This window comes from Aulonocara stuartgranti (assembly GCF_965226115.1).
Source record: "Aulonocara stuartgranti genome assembly, chromosome: 1".
Taxonomy (NCBI): Eukaryota; Metazoa; Chordata; class Actinopteri; order Cichliformes; family Cichlidae; genus Aulonocara; species Aulonocara stuartgranti.
In genome coordinates, this window is record NC_138939.1 from 22,236,476 (window position 1) to 22,250,655 (window position 14,180).

At 41.5% G+C, this 14,180-nt stretch overlaps 1 protein-coding gene across 7 annotated transcripts in view; it reads left to right on the forward strand.

The window, feature by feature from the left end:
- tjp1a (tight junction protein 1a) overlaps positions 1 to 14,180 on the forward strand; it is a 104,113-nt gene that overhangs the window by 26,605 nt on the left and 63,328 nt on the right. Inside the window, exon 1 of one of the 7 annotated variants that reach the window (XM_082528312.1) lies at positions 13,192 to 13,233. The exons of the other annotated variants lie outside the window; for them this stretch is intronic. Within the exon in view, the coding sequence (XP_082384438.1) occupies positions 13,219 to 13,233 (15 nt within the window). The 5' untranslated portion in view covers positions 13,192 to 13,218. Of the gene's footprint in view, positions 1 to 13,191; positions 13,234 to 14,180 lie in introns of those variants that run through there. 7 annotated transcript variants of the gene reach the window in all.

A 14,180-nucleotide genomic window follows, 5' to 3' on the forward strand; every position in this document is an offset into this window, starting at 1 on the left:
GAGAGGCGGCATTTGCAGCTTGCACAAGTTAATCCATTTTTGATGTGAAGGTGGGTTGAAGGATGAGAGAAAAAGTCACAGGGTGGAGGTGACAGTCAGGAACATGCTCCGAGATGACACAGCACAGCATCGGTCTGAACGATGCAGCAAACGCACACAAACACACACTTACGACCACTTTTGTCTGTTTGATTGACTGCTGGCATGAGGTCTCCTGTCAGTTTCTAATTTTGAGACAGAGGCGAAAATATCTCATAGATTTTTAAAGCAACCTTGAGTGCCCTGCTGCATAATACTTGGCAGTGAGCCGTCTGGTCTAACTCAGAGGATTTTTTTTTTCCTACCTTGCAGACGTGATTGAAGTAAGACCAGAGGTGGGTTGCACTGGAGCTGTAGAGGCAGATGGTCAATGAAAGTTAGATGTGACTTTGCTGTTGTATCATCGAAGAAAACAAAAACGTGCAGCACTCACGGCAGAGCTTTGGTTGAGTGGGAAATGAGCCGTGCAACTACAGCAGTGCTGTTGCCAAGGATAAAAACAGGGCTGAAAGATTTAAGGAAAAAAGATATATAAGTAGGCATATATTAATTCTTTTATCGACAGTAATGTGCTTTCCTTGTCCTTTCTTTTTATTAAACCCTTTTGACTGGTTTCAGAAGGGCTTAGGGTGGAAAAGGTGATGCTTGGTCTATTGGTTGTTTTTGCTAGTGTGAAATACTGAAATACAAAAGCGCTTTTTCTTTGCTTGAATCAGAATTTTTTTTAAATAAGACTGCCACCAATCTCAAGGGTAGAAGTTGTTTATATACCAGCAAACCCAACTTCAGCAACCTTACAAATGTTGCTGCCGTTTAGTTTTTTGTTTTCTATTTTCTTTTATGTCCAAAGTAACGTATTTGTTTTGTAGAAATCCTTCTGCAAGAACTTGAGATGTCGCTAGTTTCCGGAAACTAGTGAGCTAACTTCCTGCTAATTTCCTGCTAACTTCTAACTCTTTTAAACTTCGTCTTTTACATTGATGCCTGGATGTTAAAATTTACTGTAACACCCACTGAACATTTTAATGTAGAGTAAGGGTAGTGTGGTTATATTAAATATAAGGCAAAGAGAGAACTTTAAGGAATTCTAAAGTGACCATCAAAACCATGAAAAAATATTGCTGTAAACAGTTTATTTTGCGACACAATGAAACAAATGATAGCGTAATATGAAACGATAGACGTTTTCATATCGTAACAAACGGTTTATCTGTCCTATAGGTAATATGTATAAATATTAGCAGCACTGGCATGAATGTACATTAAAAAAAGATTAGAATTTTGTGTCACATCAAATTGAAAAAGAAAAAAACATTGCTTCATTTTCACAAACTTTTCACTTTTGTTCTGGCACAAGTCCTGCACTTCCTAATCTGTCAGCTAGCGCTCAATTTGTAACATGCGCCGATGTGACTCCTGCAGGAAGTATTTTAGGCATCAGTGTAGGGAAGCCAGAGTTGCTCTGAGACTCAGAGTCAAAGCGATGCTTCACAGTCTTGTCTTTAAAGACCATCCATCAGCAAAGATAGTCTTCAAACACAGCCTTGAGAAAACCTGTGATTTAAAGCAAGCATTCCTTTCTTTATTTATTTGTGTTTATTTTTTCAAGCTTACGTTCTAACTGAAACATAATAAAAGTAAATCTCAATACTTTACATTTTGCATTAAATATATAGACGCTGCAGACTATCCATTTCATCTCACTTGCTCCTCGCTCCATGTATCAGAGCATGTTACACAAATACATTTTCTCCCGTTCGCTTGCCCTGCTGTGGACCTCCGCATGACGTCCATGAATGTAAATTCGTAGCATGAATAATAGATGGAAGAAATGATCCCCGTTGTAATGTAGCGTTTTCTTTCTTTCAGTTGCAGCTATTTTTGCACATTAAAAAAATCAGCTCAGTGAGGACTACAGAGAGGAGAAGCTGAAAAAACTGTGGTTAAACTGGGTGAACTGATATGCAGAGACCTTGAGCTGAAAGTACACAATGTTTTAGTGAAATCTGTGGGGCACAATGCCTCGTCTGCTGCACTGTAGCGTTTATTTATCACTTAGTCTGTCCAAATAAGAAAACAAGAATTGCAGATTTTAAAAAATAAGAAAAAAAGGTTCATAAGGTAAAGTTAATAGTACTTCCAACACCTAGTAGCTTCTGGACTTTTTGAGTGCGGTGTTAATATCTGGAAGGAACATATCCTGTGGACAGTGAATAGCCTTTGATGAGCAGTTGGCGATGAGGTAGGCTTGCCTGCTTTCTGTCGGGATAATGGCCAGACCAAAGATGGCAAACCCACAAACACAAACTGACAGACGGGTGTGAAAGAGAGATTACAAAATAGAGTCATAAATAAAAGGTTATGACATGAATGGCCGAGGGAGGGCTGAGCGAGTGGTTTGGCAGCGGGTGCAGCATGTACCTATTAGATGAATATATTTCCCCTGGACAGACAGAAGGCTCTGCAGACACCTTATAACTCATTCTCCTCGTCCCTTGTTTTCAAGGCACAGTGGCACAAAATTGCACATCACATAAAGTCGTTTATTTCACCAGCGCTGAAACAGTCTGCAGCCTTTGTGGTTATGGAACGATATGCTGTGCCTAAAGAGTGTGTGTGTGTGTGTGTGTGTGTGTGTGTGTGTGTGTGTGTGTGGACTGAATATGGTATTACAGCAGCAACAGTGGTTATTTCTGAACAAATTATTAAATCTGCAGTAGCGCTAAGCTTCTGGGATCATCATCATCAGTGTGGGAAATTAACAACAAATAGGAGCCAAATGCTGGTGGGTTTTGTAAGTTGCATGGCTCAGCCAGCAATGGACTATGAAAAAAATACATGTCATCAAAATACATGTAAAAACTAAATCATAAAATGAAACAGATATACCTGAAGTTCACGACCTTAATAGAGAGGGAGTATGTATGCATGTGTCCTGTTGCCAGGTCAAACTCTTAAAGCTGTCCCGTTTCTTGGCTGTACAGTGTTACTGCTGTTCTGCACAAAAGCAGTCCTGATGACGTACACCAACACAATGAGATCGTTAGATGTGATGCAATCGTGAGAAATCTGCCACAAAAGTCAGCATGCAACATCTGTCAGAGACCACAGCTCTACTCGTTCTTTGCCCGCCTCAAGTGGAAGCACAAACGCATTTCATGTTGACACTGGCACATAAATCCAAAAGCAGGTATGGAATGTATGATAGTGTAAACCAAAAACTGGCAACATGAAGTCAGATGTGTTTTGGCACATTATTATTATTTTCTTGTCATGAAGAATAAAATGAAACACGAGAAAGTTAAACATAATGGGGAATTTAATTTTATTTAATTTTGTTGCGCAACAAATTGCATGTATGTACGGTGGCCCTGAGAGGCCAAACGGACTGCAACTTAAGAAAACACCAACATTAAGAAAAACGCTGCAAAAGCACACAATACACAATGAAAATAGGAAAAACGGAAATAGAAGAAAACAGATTTCCAAAAGCACAAGGGAAGTGTTTCCTGGGAGACAATAACCCAACGGACCAGTTTCAGCACTTGTGGTAGCTACCTGGGTAATGTGCCAGTAAAGTATCTATTGCTGTGTGATTTATTACTATTAATGAAGGCTACATTACAACCTGCTAGCTACAAACAAAATCATGTGCAGTTGTGATGTCCACCCTAATCTTACTCATTTTAGATTAAGATTTAAAAATGTAGTTGGCATTGCTTTCAGAACTGCACGTGATTATTTGCAGCTAGCAGGTTGTTAATGCATCAAGTCTAACAGTCTGTGGTCTATGAACCAACCTCAGCTAACACCAGCTAACAATGTTAGCTTGGTGACAAATAGCCTTTAGTAATAGTAACAGATCAGTACATTCATGTAGTTGTAAAATGCATGACAATATATCAAGTAATCCAAAGTATTCAGAATATGTTACTCACATTGAGTAACTTAACAGAATACATTACAAATTACATTTTGGACCATTTTGCATTCTTTAATCTGTAGTGGAATACATTTTAAAAGTAACCTTCTCAACACTGATTATATTGAAGTATATAAATAAAACTGATAAGACAAATAATGCTGTACGATTAATACTTTTTCTTTTGTCACTTACCAGGATTCTTGCTTGTGCTCCTTTTACTTGAATAAAGAGATCTTGATTGGCAAATGGGACATTCAGTGAAGCATTATCACTCCTCATTATTTGCATTAAGCAGCAGCACATCTATAGGCTGTAGCTTTCATGCTCCCTATGGCTTTCGTTTTGATTCCAGTGATTCATTAGCTTTTTAAAGACACAAAGCCCTCTGCATAATGACATGCTTTTTGCCTCTTGTGTTAGCTCGTGCTGCGGCCGCTGTGCATTAGTAATGTAAGGCAGGAAGGGCGTGCAGGATCAATGATGGTTCTATAGATAGATGAAGCTATGATCTATGCCAGCCACAGCATGAAAGTGAGAAAGATTTATATTTAACACAGGGTCATTTGGAACCATTCGCATTAAACTGGTTTAATCAATCCCTCTCAGTTTGCAGGGTCAGTTGGATGGGACATCAGTGGTGATGTAGCTAAAGGAATTCCCGGCCTCATTCGTTGAAGATAGCGTTCGTGTTGGTACGTCTGGCAGTCTGCTGTCCTCCGTGCAATATTGATTGGTCGCATTAGGGAGTCTGCAGGTCAGCGTTTCTCTAATGGGGGCAGAAAAAGATGGAGGAGAACAGAAAGTAGGGGATGAGTAGATAGAATGAGGTAAGAAAGGAGGGGAAAATTAAAGGCGATGAGACTGACGGGATGTCTGACTTAACGTGTAGCTGTACTGGTGTTGTTTTTCTCACGCGACCTCAAGCACAACCCCATCACCGCTCTGCCTCACAGTATTGATTAGATGTGCTATAGCTAGTTAAAGAGGACCTGTTGTTCTCGCCTTCATGGTCTTTGTTTACAGCATATTAATACAAATGTTTGCCCACCTTCACCTGGGCAACTGTCAATATTAAATAAATAACACCAGCGAGCACTGTACTGTGCTACTTAATGGCTCAGAAGAATTAATTTTATTGATCAGGTCTGACTGGCTGACATCACAGTGGCATCCATGTGAGATGTTTTTGGACAGCAAACTACTCGTGGTGCTTGTGATAGGTAAGCTTTAATTTTGTCCTAATTCACATGCTTGTTATTTAACAGCCTCAGTGAGTGGCAGCATTTCCTCAGTGACCTTCGGTAGCGCTGGTGTTTTCGTGTAACTTTAGATCTTGCTTTCACATCTATCCTTGTTTGAGTCTCTGGGCTGTTTTAGTAGCGCTGAAATGTCATCTTCTGAATAATTTATTATTCTTAAAAGCAACACCTTGAAGCCCCGGGTAAATTAAGCCAAATGGCACGACAGATTCCCCATTGTTTGTTTGTTTTTTGTTTTTTTAAATGTTTGGGTTGGTGATGTGTCCGCTGGAAGTAAACAACGGGTCCTGCATGAAACGTGTCGGATTATGAAAAGAGAAGATCGGGTTAATGTATGACTTCAACATTCATCCACGTGTCCACAGCAGCAGCAGCAGCAGCCGCGTCTAATTAGATGGGATGGAGTCTCAGCAGCTCCGCTGTTTCCATGGTAACACAATTACTGTGCCCTGGGTGGGAGGTTAGGGTGATAATGCGTGTAGGTTTACACAATGTCAGCGGACAGTTTTTTTTGTTTGTTTGTTTATGTAAAGAGGAAATATTATATTATGTTTAGCTTCTCAGATTTATTTTTCTGTTTGTGTGTGTAGAAGAAGGAAACGCTCACACAGTAATGGCGAACATAAAAATTCATATTTACCATCTGATGTCGAGGCTTCGTATATGATGTTGTTCATGAGTGTTAAGAGCTTCAAATATTTCATTGATTTGATATGACTAATGTGATGGTCTTCAGTCTGTTCTATGTTTTTAGAGAGATCCAAAGGAAAAGAAGAACTGATTGTAGCATTATGTTATGTGCTGTAAGATATTTGAAAAGCCAAAAAGCTACTTTATGCACAGGCTACTCCTGTTAATGCAGTCGAATCACTCACAAATAAAACAGTTCCCTTGATAAAATACGCAGAGAAAATTCAATTCAATTTGAAGCTGGCAGAAAAAGATGCAGACACTCGAAGGCATGGAAGTGGGAAAAACAGACAAGTGCTTCAAGGAAGTTGCAGGATCAACCGACCAGAAGTCCGATCAAGTCAATCGGAACTCAGAGGGCAATGTTGATCCAAGAAAACAGATGAAAGCCATAACTCTGGGAACAATGGTCCATAGTCTGATTATCATGTCGTGCCCCTGTGGTATCATAAATAACCAATAGCATCACTGCTAGAAGATGAATGGTGCACCCGTTATGGTGGGACTAGCCACCCTCCATAATGCACGATGACTCTTTACCTCCAGGTAAAGTGGTGTAATGGGGGGTGGGGGTGATGTTGCAGTGGAGAAGCCTCCACCTCTAGGGCAAGAAATCCTGAAAGTCTGAAGAAACCGATGCAATTATCTCCAAAGAGGAAGTTAGAAAAGATGCAACTTTCCACAATGCTTCCACAGTTAAAAAACAAAAAACAAACAAAGAAAAAAACAAAAACAAACAAAGTTTGGACATTAAATTTCATATTAAAGAAAAACTAAAAAGTAAACCTAATTCTCCAGCATCAGTGGGATGGCACCGTGAAAATATTCTGTACACACCTAGCAGTGACATGTTATTCTTGTACACACAATTTACACATGCCTACTGTTTCTAAATTATGGTCAGCGTGTGGCCCAAAAAATGGCAAATTACTTATTACTAAGTAGACGGATATCAGCTGAACAGCCAAAACAGTATTAAGTTTTAACATTTGCCAACTCTTTACTTCTCACCTTGGAAGTGCACGGTTCATAGTTTGCTTGTACTGTTTTCTACTGTGCACAATATGGTCTCTCCTTCCTGGGCCCTGCACTGCACCCTCACCACACACAGCCCAGTTTTTTACTGAAATACCTGAGACATGAAGAAAATAAAACACTAAGGACACATCTCCTGAAATGCAGTCACACTCCAATTTAAAAATGAGCCCAGCTGTCAGAAATATCCTCCGACTGGATCAGTGTAGCCACTCCACACACACACGCTTACGTGAAGATGCAACGTGAAACTGTAACGAGGCCTGCTCAACTTAGAATGGTCTGATAAAAAAAAAAAAGTGTTTAAAATCTCCGATAGGACGTACACAGCGCGATTTGCTGGGTACTACATATTCTTCCACAGATATTTTTGACTTCTTTTTTGACTTTTTTTTTTTTGTTGGTTTACCTAAAACTTGATTGAAACAAAAAAAACAAGACTGTATTTGCAAACCAATTGTATTGTCTAGGCATTTTATGCAGATTGCAAATCTTGAAATATGAGTATTTATTATCTTCATAAACCCCTGGCTTATCTGATGTGTGCTGTAATATTAGTTAAAGCGAAGATGATCGCGTGTCGTTTGTCCCTTTTTATCATCTTTCTATGTTACGCTCTTTCAGCAATGTCAGCCTCTCTGATGCTGCTGTACACCGAAAGATCTCTCTAACCTTTCCTACCGTGCAGGCACCTTCAGGGGCTCTCATTACACGTTTGACTTTTATTTTCCCTCTCAACTAAATCGACCACCAGAAATGTGAAACTTTGTCAAGTGAGACACCTCCAGGGGGAAGTCACGATGGCAGCCTGCACCCTGGCTCTGTGGCATCTGTCTGCAGACTAAATCGACTGAGTCGAACAAACAGAGGACGGGAAAAACAAGGAGAAATGAACGGGTTAATCAGATCTGATGGATGGAAGGAGATACTATGTGTGTGTCTTTCTGCTTGTCACTGTATCCGTGTGCCTCAGGACGACTGTTTGCTTGGGGACAAAGGGGCTCTCAGGATGGATTCGTCAGAAGCCGGGGGCTGTGCTGTGCACCATTAGGATCAAGGATGCTATTTCAGGATGCTACCTGCTGAGGGATGTACTCTGCTCACAGTTTTGATGGCCCCCTCCGCTCAAGTCCATTAAACAGGGCAGAGATGGCCTCTGCGGCTGCTGAGTAACCGTGATAGCGCCTGTTTTCACAAGCTGACCACCTATTTTAGGTCTGATGTTTATATGTTTAATGCTTGCATTTTGTGAATGATTCTGGTCTTCTTCTATATTTAAGCTCCTCACTAATATACAATCTAACTCCATCACTGGCGAGCGTTTGATTTCATCCCTATCTAAGATGCTTGTCCTTAAGGCATGACCTTTTGTGGGCTTGCATAACTGTCTCCACTTTAGGTGGGGTTATAAAAGCCATGCAGAGAGTCTTCTGCTGCTTTCCTAAAAATTAAAACAGGTACAGGTGAAAGTTCTTATGATACTGAGTTTGTGGGGCTGTGAAGATCTTTAAACAGTCACTTTGTACGTACTCAGCTTTTTTGGAATTTAAGTTTTTAAGTTTAAGACTTAATTAAAGGTTTAGGTGAAGAGCAAGCAACTAGTCTTTATGGTGGTATTGTTGTTAGGCACCTCACCGGGATATGAATATGCCTGTGTGTGTGTGTCTGTGTGCACGTCTGTTTATTTGAGGAAGATGAATCAGCGTTGTTTGCTGACTGACTGGTGCAGCACGGGGATGCAGAGTGACCTTGGTGGCCTTTGGGGTTAAAAGTCATGTCTAGTATGACATGTTGTTTACATTTTTGTTTTTGTTTTTTTCATTTTTTCCACGTAGAAGATGTGCGATTAAGTAAACTGAAAGGAATAGACTGGCAACCCTTCCGGGCTGTTCCCCACCTTTTCTCCAGGATCCAGCCCCCCTCCAACTCTTGGATAAGTGATTTTTTTTTTTTACAATTAAGATGTGGTAACACTTAAATTTTTGTTTTTAGCACTTTGTTTCTATTTGATTAATCTTATTTTAAAAATATAGAGACTGTAGGGTGGCATCCTCTCCTTCCTCCTGTTGTCATAAGTGACTTGTTTAGTGTGGGCTGTAACAAGTTACTCCTTCTCCGACATTACTGTTCTGTAATTCACCTGTGTGGCCACTAAAAGTGTTTTTGCTGCACCAAAAGAATTAAAAAGGCCCCCCAAATCAACACGTCTGGAAAACAGTGAGGGCTTTAATCCTGCAGAGGGCAGGGTTTCACTACGAACCACCTTAACCCTGCTGCTGAGGGGACTACTGACCTGCTCAGCAGTGGTCTCCATTTTAAAGGACAGCATAATATACCCATAAGTGGATGTATGTCATATGCTGCACACCAGTTTTAACTCTTACATAGATAATTATATCTCTACCATATTTTTGAAATTCAGTTTGTGATGAATTGAAAAACAAAGATCAAGACGTCAGAAAAGCAAGTCATCAGCTTTCATGTTAGTCTAAAGACAATTAGAATCGAACAGCCTGCTTTACTGACATATGAACAGACATAATGAGAGATAGTGAATTTCTACTATCTCCAAATTCAACCGCACTAATATTACATTGGATAAATATGTACAGGGTGGGCCATTTATATGGATACACCATAACAACATGGGAATGGTTGGTGATATTAAAGTTGACATGTCAATGGCTATGGGTCCATTCTTCATCAATGGAAACCTCAAGGCCAGTGGAAATTTGAAATTGCTACATGATGATGTGTTTCCCTCTTTATGCACTGAAGCTGGCACGTTCCCTGAGTTTTTCCAGCAAGATGGTGCACCACCACATTATGGGTGCCAGGTCCGAGCATTCCTAGATGAACTGTTTCCTGGAAAGTGGATTGGTCGTCGTGGGCCAGTTGAAAGGTCTCCCGATCTGACCCCCTTAGACTTTTATCTTTGGGGTCATCTGGTGTGAGTCTATGGTGTGAAGATACGAGATGTGCAGCACCTGAAACTACGGATACTGGATGCCTGTGCTGGCATTTCTCCTGCGGTGTTGCTATCAGTGTGTGAAGAGTGGGAGAAGAGGGTTGCATTGACAATCCAACACAATGGGCAGCACACTGAACACATTTTATAAGTGGTCAAAAACTTGTAAATAACTCATGAAAGAATAACGTTACGTTGAAACCGAGCACACCATTGTTTTTCTTGTGACATTACCAATAAGTTTGATGTGTCACATGGCCCTCTTCCTATTGAAAAAACAAAAGTTATATCCAAGATGGCCACCATGGTCACCACCCATCTTGAGGAGTTTGCCCCCTCACATATACTAATGTGCCACAAACAGGACTTTTCACAAACGATTCCCATTTTATTATGGTGTATCCATATAAATGGCCCACCCTGTATATTTAATTTGCAATAAACCTCAGGCCTGTAGCTATTGTGCATCCCTCTGTGACTTCATGGGTTAGCCTTCGAAGCAGATGCCAGAAAACTTGATTAACTGAAATCGACATATCAGAAAAACCTACTGGGGATCGCGCTGCCAAGCAGAGAGAGAGAGATCTGTGTACCAACGGAGAAACAGAGGGGCACGGGCACAGATTCATCTGCAGATTAACCACATGCTTCTTGCTAAACATGCTATCTAGTAGTATTTGAAAAATGAACTCAGAATCTGGCTTTAGCATGAATATAATCAGCATTACATCTGCACTGAAGAGGAAGAATGTGTGAACAGTGAAATATAAAAGTTCCGATGTTCTGTTCTTGTTCTCGTTCATGAAACTGTAAGGGGCGACGTGAACTCCCTGGCAAGGCTGGTCACATTTATGAGGTGGTGTCGAGCCTTAGCTGGAGATATTTTATTAAAAATAAGAGAGGGGGCAGAAGGGAGAGCAGGAAGGGATGACTGATCAGTCAGCTGACAAGGATTTTATCATCCATGGGTCAGCGCCTTCACTTGAAGCCTGCCATGGAGTATTCTCTAGCTTTCTTTTGAACATTGAATGCAGTGTGCCTGGTGCCACTGGTAGCCTTGAAGTTCAGCTGGACTGTGCACAGTTTCAGAAACTCCGCATGGTCAGAGGAGCAGTGTTTAAAGAGGCGCCCTCCAACAGTATATATATCTCTGGCTCCTGTTCAGTGGACGCTCCCTCTGAGCCTCAGTGATGTTGCCAGTGGATTAGCTGTGCTCACATCCCTGTATCCTTTGTTATATCGTCTGCTTGTTTTCTTTTAATAAAGCTTGCTATCCTCCTTAGTCCCGGTGGAGGCTGGCAGACTGACAGGCATACGAGACACCGAGCAGGTGGACAGGAATGACAGGTAGGGAGGGTGTGATGGTGACAAACTGGGCGGAGGTGGAGAGGTGTTGCACGGGTGCTAGAAAAGGTCACAGCACCACAAACCCCTCTGTTTGTTTGGCGCAGTCACAGTTAGCGTCACACCCTGCGATGTTGTCGCTTTTGATTGTGTCTTCTTCTGTGACGAGCTACGTTCTTGTCAGTCGGAGTTGGAGCCAGATTTGCTTTCATGCATATGGGCACTTTTACAGTCACAGGCTTTGGCACGAGCAAACCTGCTCGGAAGGGGGAACATCGCTTACCTTTGACACCCCCTCCCGTCAGTAGCAAGTCAAAAGGACGTGCTCTTGAAGATAAAGAGAAACTCGACAAGAGTTTTAAGCTGTGAAGAAATTTTGATCAGTAATCGTCCCAGTCTGATGACTAACAGCCTGCACCGGTTACAAATTTAGCGTGCAACATGAAATGTTGTTGCTCATTTGATTCTCCGGTGGAGGCAGATGGATGTATTGGTGACCCCTCATCCCCCCCCATCGACTGGACGAGCTCCACCTTCCTGCAACGGCAACTTAGTCATCATAGCCGCTGATGGTTTGTCCCTAATGGTGATCCATAAATAAAGGAGCAACCAATGAAGAGAATTGATTTCCACAAGCATGGAGGAGATTTATGCTCTGACTTGGACTCCTCTTCGCGGCTGTATATCACTCCTCCTGAGATGTTTTGCCCTTCATCTTTTTTTTCTTTCCTGTCTCTGACTTTAACATCCAAAACAGAGAGCTCCCTCTCTCTCCCTTTTTTTAGACAATAACATTTGCCAAATGTCTTTCTCTTTTGCCTTTGATCTTTTTTCACTTTCGACTCTATTTTATTAGTCCACATGCTCTTTTCACCTGGCCTGTAGCAGTTGGGTTTTTCTCCCTGCTCTGCGTCTGTCTGTTGTTTTCTTGTTTTCTCATTCGCTCGCACGCACACACACCTTCACCGTGTAAAAATTGGCCAGACTCTAACACACCAGCCTCTGACTTTTCTGGAATTTGCTCATTTTGCTGATTTTTCTGTTTGACTGACTCAGGTTAAGGATCTGAGAAGTGGACGTTCTTCAGCATTTTATTGACCTGATCTGTTGGGTCTGCATGCTTTAAAGGATCATACAGTTTCCTGTAATCCAGCCCTCTGATTCACTTACATAGTTAATCCACCAACGTAGCTACATATGCATTGGTTTGCTCCAGATTTGCATTTCATGTAGCAGATGTTCTCTGTGCCTCTGTGTGTTTGTGTGCATGCTTTTATGCTGGTCCACCCTGCCGTGGACATCCAGGTGCTTCTAACACCAGGAGCCATAACAGACCTGAGTTTATTAATGTTGTTCATTTCCTCTCGTCTGTTCGCCTCTGGCTGCCTCGCTGCTCGACTCTCCAGTCCAACATTCCACACACTCCACTGGAATTAAGGGAGAGGCCTGCGGCGAGGCAGGGAACGAGCTCAGGAATTTCTCTGTTATCACAGGGAGAGATGATGGAGGGAGGAAGGGAACAGGAGGTCAGGCTTGAGGGCCTCAGCGTTGTTAGACTGATTTCAGTCAGGACCGCTGGAGTCGTAGGAGTTCCCAGCATCAAAGCTTTGTGCACTACACACAGCTCTGCCCATAGGCTCATATTACCACAGAGGTGCGGGCCTCTGGCCCAATCAGAACACATAGGAATCTAATTTTAGAGCTGCGGCTTTTTAAATCAATATCTCCAGTCCTATCAGTGGCAGTGTCATGTAGATTATCTCACGGCTTTCATAGATGTCACACCAGGTTGGCTCTGCTCTCAGTCCACAGCGTGCGCTGTTGAGGATCACCCCACATTCACTCACGCAGGCAAATGCACTGGCTCGCAAACTGCACGTGCATACGGAGGGGCACATACGCGGGCAAAAGCATCCCTCTGGGTTAACCGTAGCTGGAGTCAGAGCGTGTGCAGACATATGCACATGTGTGTGGTGAGTGAACGTGAGAAACAAATTGATATGGTACGACGAGGACAGATTAAAATCAAATGCCATATTTTGGGAGGTTAGGCAGAGGCATCATGTTTTGCATGTGAGTGTTTGAATATCCGTATGATTAATTCAAGCGTTTGGTCTTCTGGAGAAAGAGGATCAGAGTGCAATTTTGAAGGTAAATGTTTCAGTGCTACGCAACATAAGGATATTTTCTTGTTTAACACTATATTTTGAACAAGAAATACAAAAAGGCGTGCAGTATAGTTTTAATGGGAGTGTTATTTTGTTGGTATTTTGTGCTCTGACTGATTTCAGTCATCTTTCAGCTCTTGTGTCTCTGTTGTGGGCTTTGGTGATGGTCGTAAATTAGAAATGAAGAGAAAGAAATAAAAAAAATACAGAGCTTTTGAACATTAATGACAGTGACATCAGAAATTCCGGATTAAACCAAAGTGTTTTCTGAGAGGTTCATAACAAAGCGAGAGCAGATATGACGATGGAGCACAGCAAGAAAATTTATGGATGTAATATTAAAATGTTTTGGTTTTTTTGTTTTTGACCAGCGAGGAGGCGTCGGTTTGTTTGGAACACAGAACGAGAAGATCTTGTTTCAAACATCTTGCCTTGGTTTCCTATAAATACTCTAGATTCCCTTTACCCCAAATCCATGCATATTTGGTGTAATATTACAGTGTAACAATTCCCTTCTGGTCTCTGCAGAGGAGTTGAAACCTGGGTTCTGCTCCTATAGTTTATGTGTAAATGCAGAGGGCACATTTCTCCATGGGACGTAAAAAAAAAAAAGTTAGTAATGTTTACAGTGATGGTTTCATATTGAGCTTTAGCTGCTCTTCAGATTTTCTCCTTTGTCATGTGAGATAAATGAACTATTTATCACATTTTCCTTACAGGCAGTTCAGTCCTTTAAACTGTTCACTGTGTCA